General features: G+C 45.0%; 1 protein-coding gene across 5 annotated transcripts in view; it reads left to right on the forward strand.

The window, feature by feature from the left end:
• Positions 1-21,578, forward strand: part of ULK4 (unc-51 like kinase 4) — a 428,077-nt gene that overhangs the window by 328,615 nt on the left and 77,884 nt on the right. For 2 of the 5 annotated variants that reach the window (XM_089776581.1, XM_025189024.3), the window contains exons 35-36: positions 13,897-14,082; positions 14,708-19,241. In XM_089776581.1, coding sequence (XP_089632707.1) covers positions 13,897-14,082; positions 14,708-14,890 — 369 coding nt within the window. In that variant the 3' untranslated portion in view covers positions 14,891-19,241. Of the gene's footprint in view, positions 1-13,896; positions 14,083-14,707; positions 19,243-21,578 lie in introns of those variants that run through there. The other 3 variants (XM_025189026.3, XR_012901902.2, XM_006131810.5) reach the window with 3 other exon arrangements.

Here is a 21,578-nt window from a genome sequence, read left to right on the forward strand (position 1 = left end):
CAAGTTTTTCAGGGGATTTTGAATTGCAAGATCCTAAATTCAAAGAAACTGTCTCATGATACCTTATTACTGTGGAGCATTTTGAAATATGAGCACTTATTACCATCCACCTTCTGATTCATAAGTCAGGTGACAATGAAACTATTTTCCTTGAATTTATTTTTACTTAAAGCATTACATTGATATTTTTATTCATGTTTTCTTAGGCGGTACACATGGTATGATTGTACAGGCAGTCCTCGAGTTACGTTGATCCGACTTATGTCAGATCCCTACATACGAACGGGGCTTTTCTTGCCCCAGAGGACGGGGGCGGCGGGACCGCCCAGACACACCGCGGTCCCGCCACCCGCGTCCTCCACGGCGAGAAAAGCTGCTCCGTGTCTCCCTAGTCTGCTGGGGGGGGGAGGGCGCAGCTAGTGCGTCCCTCCCACAGGAGACCAGGCTTTTCTCGCTGCGGAGGACGCGGGCGGTCCTGCCTCCCGCATCCTCTGTGGCGAGAAAAGCTGCTCCGCGTCTCCCTGGTCTGCTGGGCTACCCCAGCAGACCAGGGAGATGCGGAGCAAAGCCGCGGAGGACCTGGGTGGCGGGACCGCAGCGTGTCTCAGCGGTCCTACCACCCGCGTCCTTCGTGGCGAGAAAAGCCTGGTCTGCTGGGGGGGGGAGGGCGGCTGGTCAGCTGACTTGGGAACGCCTGGGGTAGAGCAGCTGGGGTGCTGCCAGGTTGGTCCCTGCAGCGCCGAGGTGCACCCCAGCAGCGCCCCAGCTGCTCTGTCCCAGGCGTCCAGATTCAGCCGCTGTTGAAACTGATCAGCGGCTGATTTCAGGAAGCCCGGGGCAGAGCAGCTCTGCCTCGGGCTTCCTGTAGTCAGCTGCTGGTCAGTTTCAACAGTGGCTGAATCTGGACGCCAGTTCCAACTTACATACAAATTCAACTTAAGAACAAACCTACAGTCCCTATCTTGTACGTAACCTGTATTAGCAGTGTACCTTGTTAGTACTCCTGCCCCTGAACCAAGACATGATGATAGACTGTCCGAGCAGAGAGAGGAACTGGTTCTGCCCTACTTCTTTGCAGCTGGAAATGCCAGTTGGGCATGATAAAGTTATATTACTTGCAATCCATGGAATCCATGCCAAGTAATGCCTTAGAGCAGTTCATGAAGGGTAACATATCATGTGCCATGTTACAGAAATATGGAATGGTATATAAAGTAACATGTATATTGAAATTGCTTTTATGAGGCATTGCCACTGCCATTGTGGCATCAACATCACCCTGAAATCAGCGACTCTCAAGATTTGGGCTTTAACCTCCACATATGCAGGTGTATAGTTCCTCTCTTCTAGTGTCATTCAGGCTGCAAGGAACCAATCAGAAGCAAGAGGTTTGGATTAGATTCTGTGACAAAAATTGCAGCACAGCAGGAGGGGAGCTGAAGAGAGTTTCTGCTTTATGCAATCTTATCCTAGACCGCTCTTATCCTAGACCTGTTCTAGGGATTACAATTTCTTCAGCACAGGATAAATAATGTTCTCTCTGCTAGCACTTCATTGGGTCTGTCTGCTCTCCATAGTGCTCACAGGGCATTATTGGAGGAAAAGCTAGTAGGGATTATTTCCATTGTTAGCATCCCTCCCTAAATGTCACACCTTAGATTTCCAGTGAAGTATCTGATCCCGTCCTTTCTCCTTTTTCTGTTTTTCAAATCTGATTTCTACTTGGTGTTTGAACCACTAAAATTTGTAAGAGAGAATTTAGGTAAAAGGTCCCAGTCTCAACTCAATAAAATCTCTGTGTACCCAGACATGAATAATGACCTTTTGATTTCATTTTCTATTCTGAGGAAGTATGATGCTTTCTCTCTAATTTTCTATACTAGGCTTGTCTGTAGACATTACCTGCATTAGAGTTACCTGTACCAGCAATGGATAAAAGCCTTTTGAAATTCCCACTGAAGCCTTCACAACAAAAAGCAGATTGAGTTCAAGATTGGATTACATAATATTCCAAACCTTCTATTTTGTTAAACAATTTAAAAATCTATGTACAGTATATGGTATGTTTTGAAACCTGAACAGATTCACAATCTCCTTTTAAGCAAAACTGGAGATAGGTAAATGCTTACTTTCTTTGAACTTTACACTTAAATTTCATTAGCTCTCTAAAGTATAGAAAAATAATAACCAAGCTTTACTCAGGCTATACCACGTGGAAGTTTATTATAGCTTTCTGTTAAAGAGTAGAATGAGATATGTACAGGCAGTCCCCGGGTTACATGGATCCGACTTACATCGGATCCCTACTTACAAACGGGGTGAGGCAACCCCGCACTAGCTGCTTCCCCCCAGCAGACCAAGGAGACGCGAAGCTAGCGTTCCCCCCGCCCCAGCAGACCAGGGAGACGCAGAGCGGCTTTTCTCAGCAGACACCTCAGCTTGAGAATAAAGGACTGAGGGAAGTGAGGTGTGGGAGAATAAAACTGAGCTCTGGAGAAATGTTTGGCTAAACTTTCCCCTACAATATGTACCGGTTCCGACTTACATACAAATTCAACTTAAGAACAAACCTACAGTCCCTATCTTGTACGTAACCCGGGGACTGCCTATAGTTAGCATGTACTGATTTTGTTACCAGCTGCCTCCACTTCTCATCAGAGCAGCCACAATTACAGCTGTGTTTTACTTTGTTCCACTATTCTGAATATTCCGATGTTTTGAAGATGGTTTCCCATGTTGCTTGGGGTTTCCTGTTTTAAATATATAAATCAAGAAGCATGACCACTAATGGTTATGTGTTCTTTTGTTTTTGATTCTTGACAAAGATTTTTTAAAAGTGATAAATCTTTCCTTGTATCCTGTGTAAGAGGTGCAAATTTTTAACATAAATGTGTTATAGCACTGGTTTATGTAAATTCTCACTTTTTTTATTTTCGATTGTACTTTGCATAAGTTGCCTATTAGTGAAGGTATCTATATTGAGCTCTTTGTTATAAAATTAAATGATTGAGGTCAAAAGTGTCCCAAAGCAATATTTGTGCCAATGCGAATTTACATTATCTCTGTCAAAGCAGCATTTAACACATAATCTTGTCAGCCAAAGAGTGAGCCCACTGTCACCCATGGAGAATATTTATTCTAGGGATAATGATTAATCCTCATAAGGCAATCTGAGGAGGAGATCAGAGGGTACAAGTGATATTATAAACTGTATCATTTAACTGGAGGTTGGAGGATGTAGACTGTGAACTCCACTGGTTCATGAACCAAGAATTGTAGCCATGTTTATTTAAGTGCAGGAACCCTCACCATTCGTGGTAGATGTGTTCCTGCATCCACCACTAATAAGGAAATTCACAAATACTGGGAACTGTGGCTTCCAGTTTCACATGATGAGCTCCAAAGGGCTCTCAAATTCACCATAGGGGGCGGGAGCCAGGAGGAACTCACCACAGCAGCCAGGAGCCATTGTGAGTTCCCCATGGCTCCAATTCCCTATAATCCTCTGCTCCCAGCCCCCCAGCCCCTACCCCGGCTAGGAGACAAATAGTGATTCCAAAGTATGTGGCTTTGGATATAGCCCAAGGCCTGAATTGGTTCTTAATTCTACAGGGTGGGTTTTTTTAAATAGTTTCCGCCTCTGTGGATAACATTTACTAGATAAAACTTAAACAGATAGTCTGGTAGCACTTTAAAGACTAACAAAGCATGTCGATGGTATCATTTGTTAGTCTTTAAAGTGCTACCAGACTATTTCTTGCTTAAGTTTTTCCTGTTACAGACTAACTTGGTTACCCCTCTGAAGCTTTATTTACTTGATAGTTAAGTACAGTAAAACTCCATTGGTCCGGCATCTGATGGTCCAGTGCCATCAGGAACCCGGAAGTGCTCCGGGCAGCCGGACCATTGGAGCTGCTCTGCCCCCGGCTTCCCCGATTCAGCCGCTGCTGAAACTGACCAGCGGCTGAATCAGGGAAGCCGGGGGCAGAGCAGCTGGAGTGCTGCTGGTAGGTCCCGTAGCGCTGCCCCTCGGTGCTGCGGGACCAACCCAGCAGCACCCCAGTGGTTGCCGATTCAGCCGCTGCTGAAGCTGACCAGCGGCTGACTTGGGGACACCTGGGGCAGAGCAGCTGGGGTGGTTGGTCCGGTAGCGCCGCCCCTTGACGTTGTGGGACCAACCCGGCAGCACCCCAGCTGCTCTGCCCCAGGCATCCCCAAGAGCAACTGAGGTGCTGCCAGGTTGATCTCACAGTGCCAAGGGATGGCGCTACCGGACCAACCCGGCAGCACCCCAGCTGCTCTGCCCCAGGCGTCCCGATTCAGCTGCTGCTGAAACTGACCAGCAGTGGCTGAATAGGGGCGCCTGGGGCAGAGCCGGACTTTTGGAAGGGGGGGCTATGAGGGGTCTGGGGTGACATCCCCCCACACCACCCTAGACCCTTCATAGCCCCCCCTTCCGATAGTCTGGCATATCTGATAATTCGGCACCCCCTGGGTCCTAAAGGTGCTGGATTATCAGAAGTTTACTGTAATATATGATTGAATGCGAACCTTTGCTTATATACAACATTAGACGAAATAATAATGCTGTGAATCATAGCTGTAGATTTGTCATATTTTAGGGAAAGTCATGAAGGAAGTCATGGTAACAAAGTGTCAGAGCTTCAGAGGTTAAAAGCATTTGACTGCAGTGGAAGATGCATCTTAGAATCCCTCTCAATTTGACCTAATTGCCACAAGTCAGGGCAATCATGAAAAAAAGTATAAAAAGTTAATCATATTTGTAATTACTAAACAATCTAACTACCAAATGTTACATGTACAGGTATTATTTTTTTATGTGGAAAATGGGTAAACATTGAAAAACCTCTTGGGTACATAGCGACTGACTTATTCCCATTTACCTATCCCTTCCGGTAGAATGAGGGACAAACTAAGGGCAGAAATCAAGAGTCAATTACCAAGAATCAAGTCAAGTCAGGATCAGGAGGCAGGAATAGGTGAATGCCAGACCTGCAATCAGTGGCAGAGTGAAGCCCAGCTGTATAGACAACTTCCTGTTTCTTCTTCTGGCTTAAATTGGGGCTTTGGCCATATCAGGAGCCTCAGAGCTCACCCAAGCAGAACAGAGAGGCGGGATTTATGACTGAGTTGGACATCATGGACCTTGGTTCCACTTGCTGTATCTGAGCTGCCAGCTAGAGGATTGGAGTGTGATGATTCCCAGAAACCCCACAGACCTGCAGGGCCTGGCATCCTCTTATGTATTTTCATCCTGTTAAACCCACAATACGTACAACTTCTTGAGCCATCTCGAACAATTCCTCACTGATATTTAAATTCTTCAAGCAGAATATTCTATCTGCCATACCACTAATTTTTTCAGTCAAGTACTTACATACTTAGCTCACTTAACAATCTCTCTCAAATCAATATGAGTTAAATTTGAAAATGTCAAAAACTGAAACAATGTTTCCCTTTGGTAATTGTGGTTTAGTCCATCATTTAGGACACACTGAAGCAAATATAAGACACCTGAGCATGTCTACACATGGAAATTATTTCAAATATCTTATTTCAAAATAATAACTCCCGAATTAATTTCAAAATAACACGTCCAGACTACAAGGCAGCATTGAAATACCTCAGAATTATTTTGAAATAAGATGTCCATACTCTTTGGAGCCTGCATTTGATTTATAGCCCTCAGAAACACTCTGGGGAGGGCACCGGGAGGGCAGACACTTCGGGTACGTCTAGACTACATGGCTCCGTCGACGGAGCCATATAAAGTAGTTTACTCAACATAGTCAATGAAGTGGGGATTTAAATAATCCCCACTTCATTAAAATAAAAATGGCTGCCGCGCTGTGCCGACAGTCAGCTGATCGGCATAGCGCAACAGTCTAGACGCGGCGCAGTCGACAAGGGAAGCCTTTGTCGACCACTCCGGTATGCCTCATATCACATCTAGACAGCTGCGCTGTGCTGGATCAGCTGATTGTCGGCACAGCGCGGCGGCAGTGCCAGGCTCGTGGGGCTCGTGCTGTGCCTCGTGGTGCAGTTCATCCAAACTACCCATGTGCTGCTTTAGCACCATGACAACCAGCCCAAATCAGAGGACCCATTCACCCAGGCCATGGTGCTCCTGCTGCAGCAAATGATATTCAATCCCTTGCAAACCGTGAAACGCTGCTTCTGGCGGAGGGAGAGCAGTTTCAACTGGTGGGACCACATCATCCTGCAGCAGTGGCTCCAGAACTTCCACCTGCAGACTGCTACCTTCCTTGAGCTGTGTGAGTGGCTCTCCCCTGCCCTCAGGTGAGAGGACACCCGACTACAACCTGCCATCCCCATGCTGAAGCACATCACCATCAGACAGCTACTGCTCCATAGGGAACCACTTCTGTGTGGGGAAATCCATAGTTGGGGCTGTGCTCCCGCAGGTAGTCACGGCCATCAACAATATCTTGGTGCAGAGGGTCATCACTGGGCAACATCAACTCCATCGTGGATGTCTTTGCCACCATGAGCTTCTCCAATAGCGGGGGCGGGAGGGGCATAGATGACACTCACATCCCCATCCTAGCCTCCAACCACCATGCCTTGAACTACATAATCACTACTTCTCAATGGTGCCACAGGCCCTGGTGGACTACAAGGGATGCTTCATGGACATGAACGTCAGCTGGTCAGAGAAGGCACACGATGCCCACATGTTCTGAAACTCAAGCCTGTTCCAGAAGATGCACGCCAGCACTTTTTCCCCCAACCATAGCATCAGGGTCAGGGATGTGGACATGCCCTTGTACATCCTGGACAATACAGCTAACCCCTTCTTCCCCTGGCTCAGGAAGCCCTGCATGTGCAGCCTGGTCCCCAGCAAAAAGAACTTCAATTCCAGGCTCAGCGGATGCCATTTAGTAGTGGAGTGTGCCTTTGGCCACCTAAAGGGGAGGTTCAGGAATCTCCTCACTCACTTGGACATCAGTGAGTGCAAGATCCCCTACGTGGTGATGGCATGTTGTGTGCTCTGCAACCTATGTGAGAACAAGGGTGAGACTTTTCTGCCAGGATAGGGGAGCAGAGACTGATTGGCTGGCCAGGTGTTGCGAGCTGCCAGATACCAGTGCCATCAGGAGAGCCCATCAGGGGGCTTTGCTCATCCAGGCGGTCTTGAGGGAGATTTTGTTAGTCAAGGCCATCTGTGAGACTCTCCCCTGAGCCTCTCCACAAGATGCCCCTCCAGTGCCCTTCCATTGCCCCTGTGTGTCTTTCCTCCTCCACCCCTTTCTTCCCCTCTCCCCTCCCTTCCTCCCTACCCTCCAGAGCAAATAAAAAAGCTTTTTTAAAAAACAACAACTCTGTTTGTTTATTTGGGGGATATACAACAAGGGAAGGACTGGGGAAAGAATCTGGAATGTGGGGTCTCAGGGTTGGGGCTGGTACTGGCGCCTTCCTTGGGTAGCTCAAGAGGCGTCGACTGCTCAGAGGTCCCATCTCCACATGTTCTGCTGCCCCGGTGGCCCCTTGGAGGCGGGGTGGGGTGAAGAGTTGTGGGGGCAGGACGGGGAGGTAGCTGGTGGCCTACACCGTGTATGCAGCCATGTGCTCCATCACAGAGATTATAGAGGAGTACATGGCCTTGTGCTGGCACACCAACTGGTCCCACATGGCTTCTGCTGCTCCTGATCAGTCTGGCACACCTCCCAGTCAGCAGCCTACTCCCGGTACTTCTCATCAAACTCCTGGATGAGGGACTGCAGGCAAGCCATCTGGTCCTGCATCAGGTCCTCCCCAGTTCACTTCCCACACCATCTGTCCCAACTCCGTGGGATCTGCTAGAAGAAATGGTAGACATGGCACACTCGCAGCTGGCCCAGCTGTGAAGAAAAGTTATAAAGACAGTCATCCCAGCAGATAGTGCATAGGAATCCTAGCCTTAATCTCTGTGCTGAAACCAAAGATCTTGGTTCAGACAATGGCGATGTGTTTCAAGCAATGCTATCTGTTGCCTAGACAGTGGGCACTTCCCTGCACGGGCACAGACATCCTAGGGGAGCATCACTACACCCACGGCCTGGGGACAAACAGGCATGGGAAGGTGCTGGCCAGGCAGGAGCCTGCAGGGTGAAGGGGAAGGATGGGGTGGCTCGGCTTCCTTCTGTGACCTGCATGTGCCAGGTCTGGCACTGGTGGCATTCTGCAGAGAGAACTTCTATCCATGCCCGCGGGGGGCGGAGGGGAGTGTTGGGGGAGGTGTGTGTAAACGGCAGAGTCTGCTTGCCAGAGGGAGTGCTAGTCCAGTCCCCTCTTCGTCCCCCCAGCAGGTGCCCATGCAAGGGATAGGACTCTGCATCACTGCGCTTGATTGGGAGTGGATGCTGCCTCAGTGAGGGCATGACCTTGTGCTATATGCGGCACTGCTGTGTGGTTCCACAACCCCAGCCTCCTTAGTGGTAACTTGTCGTGGGAAGGTGTCTCACCACAGAGTCCAGAATAAGGCAGGCCTCTCCAGGAACCTTGTGAGAAGAAGCAAGGGGTTTCTGTGTGAGAGCATCATGGAACTGAGTGCTTCAGACTGGTGGTCCGTGTGCACCCATGTGCACAGGGTATTGTGTGACCCCCAAGCCGAGCAAGGAGTGATCAGCTTATCACCTGTTCCCACATGTATATTAGAAAAGTTATGGAACTCGCCTGGAGTGCTTTCGCCGAGATTGTCCAAGGCCTCAGAGACATTCTGAGGTGGGGATTGGCTCCAGTGTGAGGAGCAGCACCTGATTGGTGGACATGGTGTCCTGGATGGCCTGCTTCTCCTCCTCATCCTCCACAACCCCACTCTTGTGAGGCAGATGCCAGGTGTGTCCTGGCAAGATTCTGCGACAATGGGGGAAAGGGAGAAGATGACTGGCCCCCCCCTCCCATGATGGCATCTGGCTGATCATAGTAGTGGCAGGTGTGAGGTGCCACACCAGAGCATTCACTTACCTCCCGGGCCTTGATGCAGGTCTGCAGGAACTCTTTTATTTTCATGCAGACCTGGTCAAGGGTCCTCATATGTCCTTTCTTGGCCAGGCTGGTGACTGTACTGTCATAGACATCCACATTCCTTCTGCTGGTGCAGAGATCGTGGAGGTTGGTCTCCTCCCCACAGACCTCGATGAGGTCCAGGATCTCCGCACCAGTCTGGGCTGATGCCCCTTTTCTTCCCGGGCCAGGGGCATCTGAAGGTACTGCAGGAGTGCTGGCAGCTATGGGGTGCAAAGAGGAAGCGCAGAGGTCACTCATGGGTCCTGTAATGGGTGCTGTGTGGCACGGTGCTGGCAAAGCTCTCCTTGTGCCACAAGCCCTTTCCTTTCTGCCTGCTGCTTTAAAAGCTCCACAGGAGAAGGGGAGCATTGGAGATGCCAGGTGTGGCCAGAGCGGCCACAAGTGCAGCTGAGAGAGGCCTCCGGAGGCCAATTATTTTGATATAACAGCAGCTGAGTGTCCACGCTTATGCTATTTCAAAATAAGCATTATTCCTTGTGGAAAGCAAGAGTTGTTATTTCAAAATAACCAGCCTGTTGTTTTGAAATAACGGGTTTGGAAGTGTGGACGTCCACTTGTTATTTTGAAATAAGGGGTATATAAGGGGACCTGGACTGCATGAAAATTAAACTGCTAAGTTCTTAAGAACATGGAAGCAAAGAGAATTACAAAATTCATCATGCATAAACAGTATAAATATAGATAATTCATTATTTAACCCCATGATCAGTATTTGTCTTTAATTGATCGATGAAAGCAAAATAGATTGAACATTTAGCAAAAGCACTGACGTTCTACTGTCCGAAATCAGTGCTTCTTGCGCAAATGCTTTGACTTTCCTATTTGGGCAAAAGTCCTTTTCTGGAAATGTTTTTGCGCAAGAGGGCCAGTGTAGACAGCTAAAAACTGTTTTGCGCAAAAAAGCCCCGATGGCGAAAATGGCGATCGGGGCTTTCTTGCGCAAAACCGCGTCTAGATTGGCCCGGACGCTTTTCCGCAAAAAGTGCTTTTGCGGAAAAGTGTCCATGCCAATCTAGACGTGCTTTTCCGCAAATGCTTTTAACGGAAAAACTTTTCCATTAAAAGCATCTGCGGAAAACCATGCCAGTCAAGACGTAGCCTGTATGTATCACTGCACCGATGCTTGATTATCTTTCTGTCCCTCTTACTGCATATCAAATTAGTAAGGGATAATCTTGTTGGAAAGGCTTCTTCAGGGTTTTGATACCATAGACAACTGGCAATACAGGCAGTCCCCGAGTTATGCGGATCCGACTTATGTCGGATCCACAGTTACGAACGGGGTTTGCTGCCCGTCTCCCTGGTCTGCTGGAGACAGGAAGCAAAGCCTCTGAGGATGCCGGCTGCGGGACAGCCGCGGCGCGTCTGGGCTGTCCGCTGCCCGCGTGCTCCGCGGCTTTGCTCCCCGCCTCCCCAGACCAGGGAGACGGTGAGCAAAGCCGGGGAGCACGCGGGCAGCGGACAGCCCAGACGCACCGCGGCTGTCCCGCTGCCAGCGTCCTCAGAGGCTTTGCTCCCCGTCTCCCTGGTCTGCTGGTCTCCAGCAGACCAGGGAGACGCGGAGCAAAGCCGCGGTGGACCCGGGCAGCAGGACTGCGGTGTGTCTCGGTCCCCCGCCCGCGTCTCTCTGGTCTGCTGGGGGGGGGGGGGAGAGCGCAGCTAGTACGCCCCTCCCCCCCCCCCCCCCCAGCAGTCCAGGCTTTTCTCTCTGGACGCCTGTGGTAGAGCAGCTGGGGCGCTGCCGGCTTGGTCCTGCAGCGCTGCTCTGGGCGCTACTGGACCAACCCAGCAGCACCCCAGCTGCTCTGCCCCAGGCGTCCTGATTCAGCCGCTGCTGGTCAGTTTCAGCAGCGGCTGACTTGGGGACGCCTGGGGTTCTTAAGTTGAATCTGTAAGTCGGAACTGGTGTCCAGATTCAGCCTGTTGAAACTGATCAGAGGCTCATTCCCGGAAGACCGGGGCAGAGCAACTCTGCCTCGGGCTTCCTGTAGTCAGCCGCTGGTCAGTTTCAGCAGCCGCTGAATCTGGACACCAGTTCCGACTTACATACAGATTCAACTTAAGAACAAACCTACAGTCCCTATCTTGTACGTAACCCGGGGACTGCCTGTATTACTAATTTTCCAAGATTATGCTGTGGCTTCCGTTTCAAAACACAGGAAAGCAGTTGCTTTTGAGGCGTCAAAATGTCAGTAGAAAGAATAGTAACATATATAGACTCCCACCCATTTCTTATGACTATAGACAGTTCTCAGATACTACATATTAGTAGATGTTAGCTATTTATGGCTGGACATAAAGATTTCTTCTCTGTATAATATACAGCAATAGGAAAAGGAATTACCATGATCTTCCTTGAAATTGTACAACTTTTTGATTAATTTGTACAAACACCTGTGTCAGTACACACCCACTTTGAAGTCCACCAGGCTGAATATAGAGCAGTTGTCCTTGGTAGAATTACATAAAGAAACCACCGGGGAAATAATATGTTATTGTAAGTAAAGAATTTCAGAATGGTGCCTTTGATTTCTTGACAATTAGCCTATATTAATGTGAGCTAAGAAGAGTCCTTCCTAAAATGTGTTTTTTCTTGGCTTGAAAGTCTATAATTTGCTTTCAAAGCCAAATGTAGTTTCCTTTTTTTTCAAAAAAAACCATATTTAACAGTGTGAATCTTTATTAATAAGTATAATAATGAGGTTTTGCTTTTATATTTTGTTTAATGTTTGCAAAATCATCTTGCCTATAGCTCCCAATGGCCCATCTTGTTCACCATGTTCTGTAATCATATTACTGATCTAATGAACATCTATCTCTTATCATAATAAACTTTCTTTGTGTATAACCTCATTAAAGTGCTGAAGTAGTTCCCCTCAGGATATTCCAGACAGTTTCATAGTAGCTCTAAAATTAGATGCCCTAACAACTCCCTCCGTGTGAAAAGTGCCACTTCAGCTCAAATGATCTCACATATTTCTTGCAGTGCTTTGTAATTCATGAGCATTTGTAACTGGGCTCAAAATGAAGATACACTTTGCACTTATTACCAAAATATAAGGCCATAATAACAAAAAGCTTCCTGTTTAATTTTAACCTGGTCTAAAACTACATGGAACTAGTAATGTCTGTGCCAGACAGAACTAAATACAATTTGGATTTGGTTTCAGGAGATTATAGCATGACCATAAAAATTAAATAAACTGAAACTTGACACACAATGTGCACCAAGATTGTAACAAGGAGTTGTTTTATTTACAGATTTCACCCCAGAATAGGAAATCGTTTTGAGGGGAGGGGTTTCATTCTTATAACTTCAGCTACTTTAATGTGTACTTTTTATAAGCAGAGGGACAAAGTGGGTGAGTTAATACCCTCTATGAGACAGACTTTTGTTGATGAAAGAGGCCAAAAACATAAACCTCTGGAAGACTGAAAAAACAAAATGAAAATTCTGCTAGATATGTCTATGGTGCCTTTGGTGGCCAGGCTGGCAGCTATCCTGCCATAGATGGCCTCATTCCTCCGTCTAGTGCGGAGAGTATGGATGTTGGGGACATCCCCCCCAAACCTGAATAAGGTCCATGATCTCCACCCTGGACCAGGAAAGTGCCCTTCTCCAGCCCCTGTCAGGCTCCTGGGAGCTGGTGGACTGCTCCTGGGGAGTGGTGGAGGGCTGGCTGCCAGTGGCTTGCTGGCTCATGTTTTGGGGGATCTGGGTCAGGGGCCCCAGTGGCCACTGCTGGCTCTGGGCTGGCAGGCTTGAAGCTGGCACAAGCACTGTGGCCAGGGTCTACCCCTTTAATGGCTCAGGGCTGGGGGAGAGGAGAGTAAGTTTTCCTGGTTGTGCCCAGAGCGGCCACCAGGGCTCCCTGAGACGGGCTGAAGGCCCCCTATTTCAAATTAAGTGTCTACACAGCACTTAATTCAAAATAGCTATTTCGAATTTGGTGTTACTCCTTATAGAATGAGGCTTACCAAATTCGAAATAAGGGCTCCACTATTTCAAATTTATTTTGAAATAGTGGTTTGCCTGTGTAGACGCTATTAAAGTTAATTTGAAGTAACTGCTGTTATTTCGAATTAACTTTGTAGTGTAGACATACCCTTAGTCTGATATAATGTGATATAATATGTTCTATTAAGAGGTGCTTTTAAAATAGTATAGATTCTTAATGTTTAATATCTTTTTCATGTAACTAAAATGCTGTTTTTCCAGTAAAAGAAAAATTAAGTTGATCAAAACTGTCAATGAAGTCAACTGAATTCAGAATTTGGCATATAACTATAAAATGTAATTTCTTTTACTGTTTGCCTTGTTGTATAAAACATTAATTTGTCACTTACATTGTCAGATGCATATATAAGCGAGACAAGGAATAAGTTATTAAATATCAACTATATGAGACTTTTAACAAGAGGAAAGTAAATTCAGGTAATAAAACTAAAAAGCTAAAGAATAACCTGAGAGATCCTCTCACAGGAAGCTATACACTGATAGGTGTCATACAGTGTCATATGTCTTTGGAATATTAATGCATATATCTTCCATTTTAATGTAGTTTTATGAAAACAGCTGTGTGAATATAATGAAAGACTGCTTTGTTTGCTGGTGGATGTCTGAAGAATTACTACAGGGACACTGCAGACACACACTGCTGATCAAGAAAAGCTGCATTTTAATTGTCTTTCAATCACTTAAAAAGTTTACTGATCTTTAATAATGTGATTTCAATTAAGATTAATAGAAAATGTTGCTTCCTACTAGAACATAAAATGTAGTACTCTTCCCAGCTCCCAATGATACAGAATTTTGTGAAACTTGTGTGTGTTTGTTTATTTTAGCTTCCTAGTGATGACACTGAAATATATGAAACTGCATCACAGTGCTTGTCATTGTTGGTTCAACTGTATGGAGGGGACAATGTGGACAGTATGTCTCCAGAAAACATGGATAGTTTTGCTGAAGTATTGAAGTCCAAGAAGGATCTGAAACAGCAGAAGCTTTTATTGAGAATCATCAAAAGATTGGTGAGTCACACAGATATAACTTCTTGCTCTACTCTACCCTGGATAAACACATTTTGAGAGCCATTTTTCTCTTTTAATAAAAATGTATCTTTATAAAGAATATAAACAATTTCTAAAGAAGCAAAAATCCTATAATATTAGCATTCCTGTTTTTAAAAAATCCATTTTAATTTCTTTGGAAGAAAATGTCAGCCCCTGGATCAATGCCTGTTTTATTTTCTACAGTTAGAACCTCTATAAAAAGACGATTTTTCCGTCAATTAACCATTTGTTTATTTTAACAGAAAGCTTTAGTTGTTTATTAGACATTTAGTACATTAACTTTAAGAACTATAATAGAAAAGGATGTTGAATTCCATCCAAAACCAGTAAACTTGTAATAAAAATACCATTCAGAAACTTAGTGCTTGATTTCATGTCAGATATCGATAATTCTGTTTTGTACTTGACATAAACGTGTATACAGACTATTGAACATTCTCATCAAGTGGCAGAGGCTACTCCTGGTGGAATGGTTATAATATAGATTATCGGTAAACAGAAATTACACAAGCACTTCAGCTCAATTAATGAAAAGTTACTGACATGTAGTGACTTCAATTCCTCTTGTGCTTCCTTAATACAGATGGCAGTATTATTTCTCAGAAGTAGAGTAATGATACGCCTGGCAAATTACATGATCTGTAACTTTCTTGTAAGTCCCACCATACTTGTCATCTTGAAGTCTCTTGGAAAGACGCTTTGGCTGGACCCACTGCTAGTCTTGGATAATTACCTTTCCATCTGCTGTACTTGCTACTTACTATAACAAACAATTATGTAATTATTTTAGTGAGATTTTAGGATTTCCTCTTGAAGCAGTGAAAGCAGATTTTATAAGTAATGTGACTGACAATATAGTAAATCTTCTATTATTTCCATGAACCTTAAAAATTCCTGTTCACAAGAGATTATGTCAAAATTATAGTAATCACCAAACACTGAAAAAATATTAAATCTATTTAAGGTTAATTCAGCCCACTTTTAATTATTTATGTCAGTTTCATAGCTTAGAGAAGGGTTTCTTAGATGTTTTCATAGTTGGTCAAAATATTAGTAGATTATGTGCACCAGCTTCCTATCCCATGCAAAATTGCTTGCACCACCAGCACCACTTTTACATCTGTGTTAGCACAATATCTTTGTGGCATCCATCATTGCTGCTAACACAGGCAAGGAATAGTAAAGAAATACGAATATATTCCTGTAATGGCTTTTTTTTAATATAGTGTGTCTACTGGAAATGAGAAAAAAAAGCTAATAATTTGATTAGCTAGTTTGCCATCAAGTGCTCCATGCACCCCATCAGTAGTCCATATACTATAATTTTAGAAGTTTTGATTCAGAAGTTTTGATTCTAGGTGGCCATTGTTTGAGGGAGAGACTTACTTGTGGGACTTTAATAATATGAACTCATGACATTTTTTTCTTCAATACACACTGTGGACAGAGTTGGGATTTTTAGGGGAGATATTTTAATACCATTTACAAGAGTTTTGAATAGTGATGGGTCTGTGATATATAAATATTTTCCTTTTTAGGACTGCCCTTGTCTATTAAGTTTCTGGACTGAACTTCTGCTATCTGAATTTAGTTGTTTTTTCCCCCAAAAATACATGAAGAGATGAAAAATAGTAGTTGAATCTGAGAGAATGTTCATAATCTTTAGGAGTCCTGCATTTGTGACTTTATTGTAATGTAAATAGAAACTATTAGGAATGAAAAACAGAAAAACGTACTCCGCTCAATATTTTAAAACTATTTATATTTTTAGTCTTTTGACCCCCAGGCTGGCCAGCCTTATGCTGAGATGATTTATTGGTGTTTCCAAAGCAGGAATGGGCAGAACCTGAATAAGCAATGTTGACCTGCCACAAGGAAATGCAGTTTGCTTTTGCACTAATGCTGTTTACATTACTGTCATTCCGGTTGCTTCATCTTGGGATAAGTAATATTGGCATTTGGATCTCTAGGATCTTTCTTAAGAGCCTTTGTATAATCTGGCAGTCCCATCAGAACTTTCTGACTTGAGAAAGAGGCCTTGTTCTGCATACTAGTTCCAAAATAATTTCACCTTGCTACTTTACATGATGCTGATAATCTTTTGATTTAGCCTGCTCTGGAAAAGTACAGAATATAGGTTGGACCTCCCTGGTCTGGCACCTTTGGGACCTAACTGAATATGCCAGAGCAGGGAAAGTCCCCTGCTACCAGCTCCTAAACCCCTTCCTGCTGCTGGCTTGCTACTGCCCCAGCAGGCACCCTGCCTCCGCCCCCTCCTCCCACTCATTCAGCCAGGCTGCTTGCCCAGCAGCTTCCAGCTCTGGCACCAGCCAGGCTGCCACAGGGCTCCAGCACCAGCCTGCATTGTTAGGGGCTACCATTGGCCTCTGGTCCCAGCTGGCACTCCAGCCATTAGGCTCCTGGGCTCTGTGATCCAGGAGCACCAATGGTCTAGCAGGACCATGGATGTTGCTTGACCAGAGAATGCCAGTTTGCAGAGGTGCAACCTGTATCTTGCTGTAATGCAGGAAATTATCTAGATTGAAATATCTCACCCAGAAATATAAAAGGTTTTCACTATGAGGGCAAATAATTTTTATTTTGGACTCTTTGTTTTATTCCGAATTTCTTGGCCTTTACTTATCTTTAGTCAGGGTGCACCTCTCTACTATCTCAATTTACCATCTTCCAGTGGCTAGTGCTACAGTTTTAAGTTATTCCACCGTCACAGAATTCCTTGATGGTGGAATGACTTAAAACTGTAGCAGTGGTTAGAGAACATTTGGCAATGTAACATCTCATCTTGGTGGTGTGAGAGGTAATGTTTGTACTTTTTAACATAGGGGGAGAATGCTCTTTATTCTGCTTGTCAACAAAAAATAAACTTTAGTGAGAAGAATGAATAAACTACAGGTTGTAATAGCTGATCCTCTCTTCCCTGTACTCCGCAGACATTTGTTCTATATCTCAATCCTAAATTCATGCCAAAAGTGGTGTGTGAATTCCACCAAAATAAGAACTTTCATCTCCTTGCGGTGTTCCTTCCAGCACCTCTTTCTCACCCTCCAGAAAGTAGATAATTCCATACCATAGATGACAAAAGGTGCTTCAGGCTCTTATTTGTGTAGGACATTTAGAAATCCACCTAGATTTATGGTAACTTTTGGGGATCCGTGCTGAAGTATCTTTATTCAGGTTAGGCTTATAGGGAGCTGTTAATTTTAGTCAGGGTGACACCCTGAGGATTTAAGGGCTTACTTTGCTAGGGCTAAAATAGCATCAGTGGCATGCTTTTGCATATCATCTGCATAGAAATGTGCACGGCTGCTACCTGTAGATCTGTACATATATTTTACTCAGCACCAAAGTTCTTTTGACTTGGCATTTATCTTTTATTATTATTGTAGTAGTTCCTATCAGCCCTGATCAGTCCTCACTGTGCTAGCTGCTATGTGCACAAACACCAAAAAGGTAGTTTTTGTACCAGAAACCATCTAAATCAAACTGTTTGCTTTATGAAGTCAGTTCTGCAATCCATAAGTTGAATTTCTCATTCTGCTTTAGTGAGAATTAAATTTGTCACTACACTCCCACAAGATTGATGTAAGCAGGGTCAGGATAAGCTCTACCCTGAAATCTGTTGGTGAACTGTGGCAAGTCAGGGTCAGGATAAGCCCTACCCTGACATCTGGGGTTTAACTGTGGCAAGTGATGCAAAAAGACTGCAGGGGCTGATTCATTTGCATAGGCACACCCACCCTGCCTAGTATGTGCTCTCAGTAGCCAAATGGTCACTTTGGCTACTGTGGGATCTCAAGTTTCTCTGTTGTTGAGGCAGGGGGGATAAAGTGTTGTTACCCTGATTATGTGAATCAAATAGTGGAATTGTTTTGCCATAAACTAAGTAGCACTCACTAGACAAGGGGCATGGGTTCCAAACCCAGTCAGACAGAAAGGCTAGGGACAGGTCTTTGTACCTTGTGGTGTGGGGGTGGGCCCAGTCTAAGGGCCCAAAACACAGTAATTGCACCTCCTCCTCTCTTGCTGACTTCACTGTGGGCCAATGGTGCACTTGCACTAAGGTTCTTCTACTGTGAGCTGAACTTGCTGAAGTCACTGTGTACTGAGGTGAGCCTGGTGCCATACTGCTGAAGAGCTGAAATCTACTGTGAGCTGAAATCACTGTTGCTGAGCTACTAGCAGAGCAGTTTGTAGGGGCAACTGGTGGATGCAGGCGAGCAGCTGGCGGGGATGACCGACGGGTGGCCGGTGGAGCAGCTGCGGGACCTACCAGCTGGTGGCCGGGGAGCGTGGACTGAGGCGGGCTGGAGGAGTAGACACTGCTCTGTGGAACAGCTGGAGTGGCTCACAGGACAGCAGGTGAAGGTGGCGGAGTGATTTGCATCAATGGCGGCAGCAGAAACCTACGGAGAGGCAGAGCTGCCGGTGGACCGCGTAAAGCGTATCAACCCCTGCCCCCTCCATTGCACCCAGGTTGGGATGGTAAAACCCTGCCAGGTGAACTTTTTAATCCTGGGGCGGCACTGACCCGGGGCAGAGACTTTTGGAGTGTTGGACTTTTGAGGACCTTGGGTGATTTGTGGCTGGGGGGTGGGTCTTTTCTCATGTCTGGTTTATGAATCTGAGTTGTGGTGTTTTCCCACTTCAATGCTGATGTCAGTTACCCTGTGTTATTAAAGATTTGCTGCTATACCTAGGCTCTGTGATTGCGAGAGGGGAAGAATTGCCTCTTTGAGGCACCCAGGGGTGTGTGTAAGATTTCCCAGGTCACTGGGTAGGGGCTTGAGCCGGCATTGTATTATGTTGTTGGGAGGAGACCCCTAGACATTGAACCCAGCCCTTGCTGCAAGTAACTTGTCCTGGCAGAAGGGTTACATTTATAATGCGGGTGGCACCCAAACGAAGAAACAATTAGTTACAATAGTTCCTCTGATTCTTAGATGGTGCTAATTTTGTAACCTAAGTTCTAAATATTCAGAGCCACAAGAAGGTGCTAGTGCAATTCCCAGTAGGCACTGCTTTTCTTCATGTTTTGTAGAACGTAATGGATCTGTTTGCATATCCCATTAGTATGATTATGCACTGGCATCACAGAATCATAGGACTGGAAGGGACCTCAAGAGGTCATCGAGTCCAGCCCCCCGCCCTCAAGACAGGACCAAGCTCCAGCTACACCATCCCTGACAGATGTCTATCTAACCTGTTCTTAAATATCTCCAGAGAGGGAGATTCCACCACCTCCCTTGGCAATTTATTCCAATATTTGACCACCCTGACAGTTAGGAATTTTTTCCTAATGTCCAATCTAAACCTCCCCTGCTGCACTTTAAGCCCATTACTCCTTGTCCTGTCCTCAGAAACCAAGAGGAACAAATTTTCTCCTTCCTCCTTGTGACACCCTTTTAGATATTTGAAAACCGCTATCATGTCCCCCCTTAATCTTCTTTTTTCCAAACTAAACAAGCCCAGTTCATGAAGCCTGGCTTCATAGGTCATGTTCTCTAGACCTTTAATCATTCTTGTCGCTCTTCTCTGTACCCTTTCCAATTTCTCCACATCTTTCTTGAAATGTGGCGCCCAGAACTGGACACAGTACTCCAGCTGAGGCCTAACTAGTGCAGAGTAGAGCGGCAGAATGACTTCACGAGTTTTGCTTACAACACACCTGTTGATACTCTGTTGATACATCACTCTAAAAGAACCTCACTTACTAGAGGGAAGGAATTATTCTTCGGGATATTTTTTTCTTTGCATTGACCTTTAAAATTTGTAAACTAAATTACAGTGATGGCCCTTTTTTCCCATTGCATTGGGTAGAAAGTTCATCACATTAAGTTGTATACATTAGGTAAAAATTGCTGACATTATAATTGTTCTTTCTTTAACCAAAATCAACCTGTTATTGCTATGCTATCCTTAAAATGGGGAATGTATATGTTTCTGATACCAAGGAAACAATTTTCATCCTGCATTGTCATGTCCTTATTGTCAGTCATACGGAATGTCTTTATTTTTTGACAGCAGTCTCTAATAAGTTATTTTTTCAGTATGATAAAACAATTTTATATCAACAATGAAAAGCTAGTCCATGGTAAGATTTGTTTGCATATTAGACACAAGATTTTTTACCTGAAATATTTTATATCAAATACAATACAAGTATTAATGCCACTTTTTTTTTTTTAATCTTTTCACCATTGTGTCAAGAAGCTCAGCCTGTTTAAAAACTCTGTGCAGACCTTTTGTGTAATAGTTATGGACAGTTTTTAATGAAATTTGAGAGAGTCTCTAGAAATCACAGACATAGAAGCCTTTAACAGTGCAATGTTGCTTAGCAACCTTAAGCCATTACATTACCAAGCTCTGTAACTACAAGATATACTGCTCTTCTGCCAGTCCTTGATGAAAATGTAATGGAAATAATCACTTTCTAAAGGTTGTACTCCATGAGTGTTTGGGTGGTAAAAGATTGTTTTTCCATTTCACTGCTGGGTTTTAATGTAGTCTACAAAGTAAGTTTAGGTTTTGTTTCCTGAATGCTGAATGTGTTGTGTTTGGTATACATTTTAAGGAGATATTTTAAAAAGCAGGCATCATATTTTTATTTTAAAAAGCAGAAATATTCCTAACTAATTCTTACAAGTAATACTATTTTAAACATGCAATCCTTTTTCTCCACTCAAGAGGCAATGCATTAGGCAAATTCAGCAGAGAATAAAAGTGTTTTTCTATAAAGTACTTGCTCATATTGATTCCTGTTAGGTGTTGGCTGTTGAGCCCCTTGGAGTGGTGCCTCCATGGCACTCAATATATGACCCTACTGACCTTCTCAGTCCTCCTTACTGCCCATGATGGTTTTTGGAACTGTGGTGGCTTGTTTTTGCAAGTGTTCCTCTCATTCCTCCATAGTGAGATTTAGGAGTTAGTAGTTTTAATAGCTTTAGTCTGTAGTTACTTGGTTACTTAAAGTGTAGGAGTGAGGATTTTTGTCCCCCATTCCAGCTTTCCTGCTTCCTGTTGGGGCATGCCTCGATCCCAAGGATTCAAACCCTGCAGTTCTTGCCACAAGCCCATGTCAAGGGGTGTCCCCCCAGAAGTGTCTGGAGGTGGTGCATCTGACTGACTGCAAGATTTGCAGGGAGTTTCACCTCAGAACTAAAAATGAGCATGACTTTAATTTAAAACAGGTTCTTATGGAGGCAGCTCTCATACCTCAGCCAGTCTGTCACTAGCAAGAAGACTCCACTCTGAGTCACAGGGCTGTTCCCCATCCCAGCACTGCTCCCCAACATGGTGGAAGTCCCAAGCCTGGCACAGCTCATCATGGCACTGCTCAATGTTTCAATGCTAGTCTACTCCACGGCACCCCATCCTTGTAGCACCATCCTCCAGCCCAGCTCCACTCAGCACCCGCTTGGAATTTGCAGTCCCCA

This window comes from Pelodiscus sinensis, chromosome 2 (genome assembly GCF_052426305.1).
Source record: "Pelodiscus sinensis isolate ZL-2025 chromosome 2, ASM5242630v1, whole genome shotgun sequence".
NCBI lineage: Eukaryota > Metazoa > Chordata > Testudines > Trionychidae > Pelodiscus > Pelodiscus sinensis.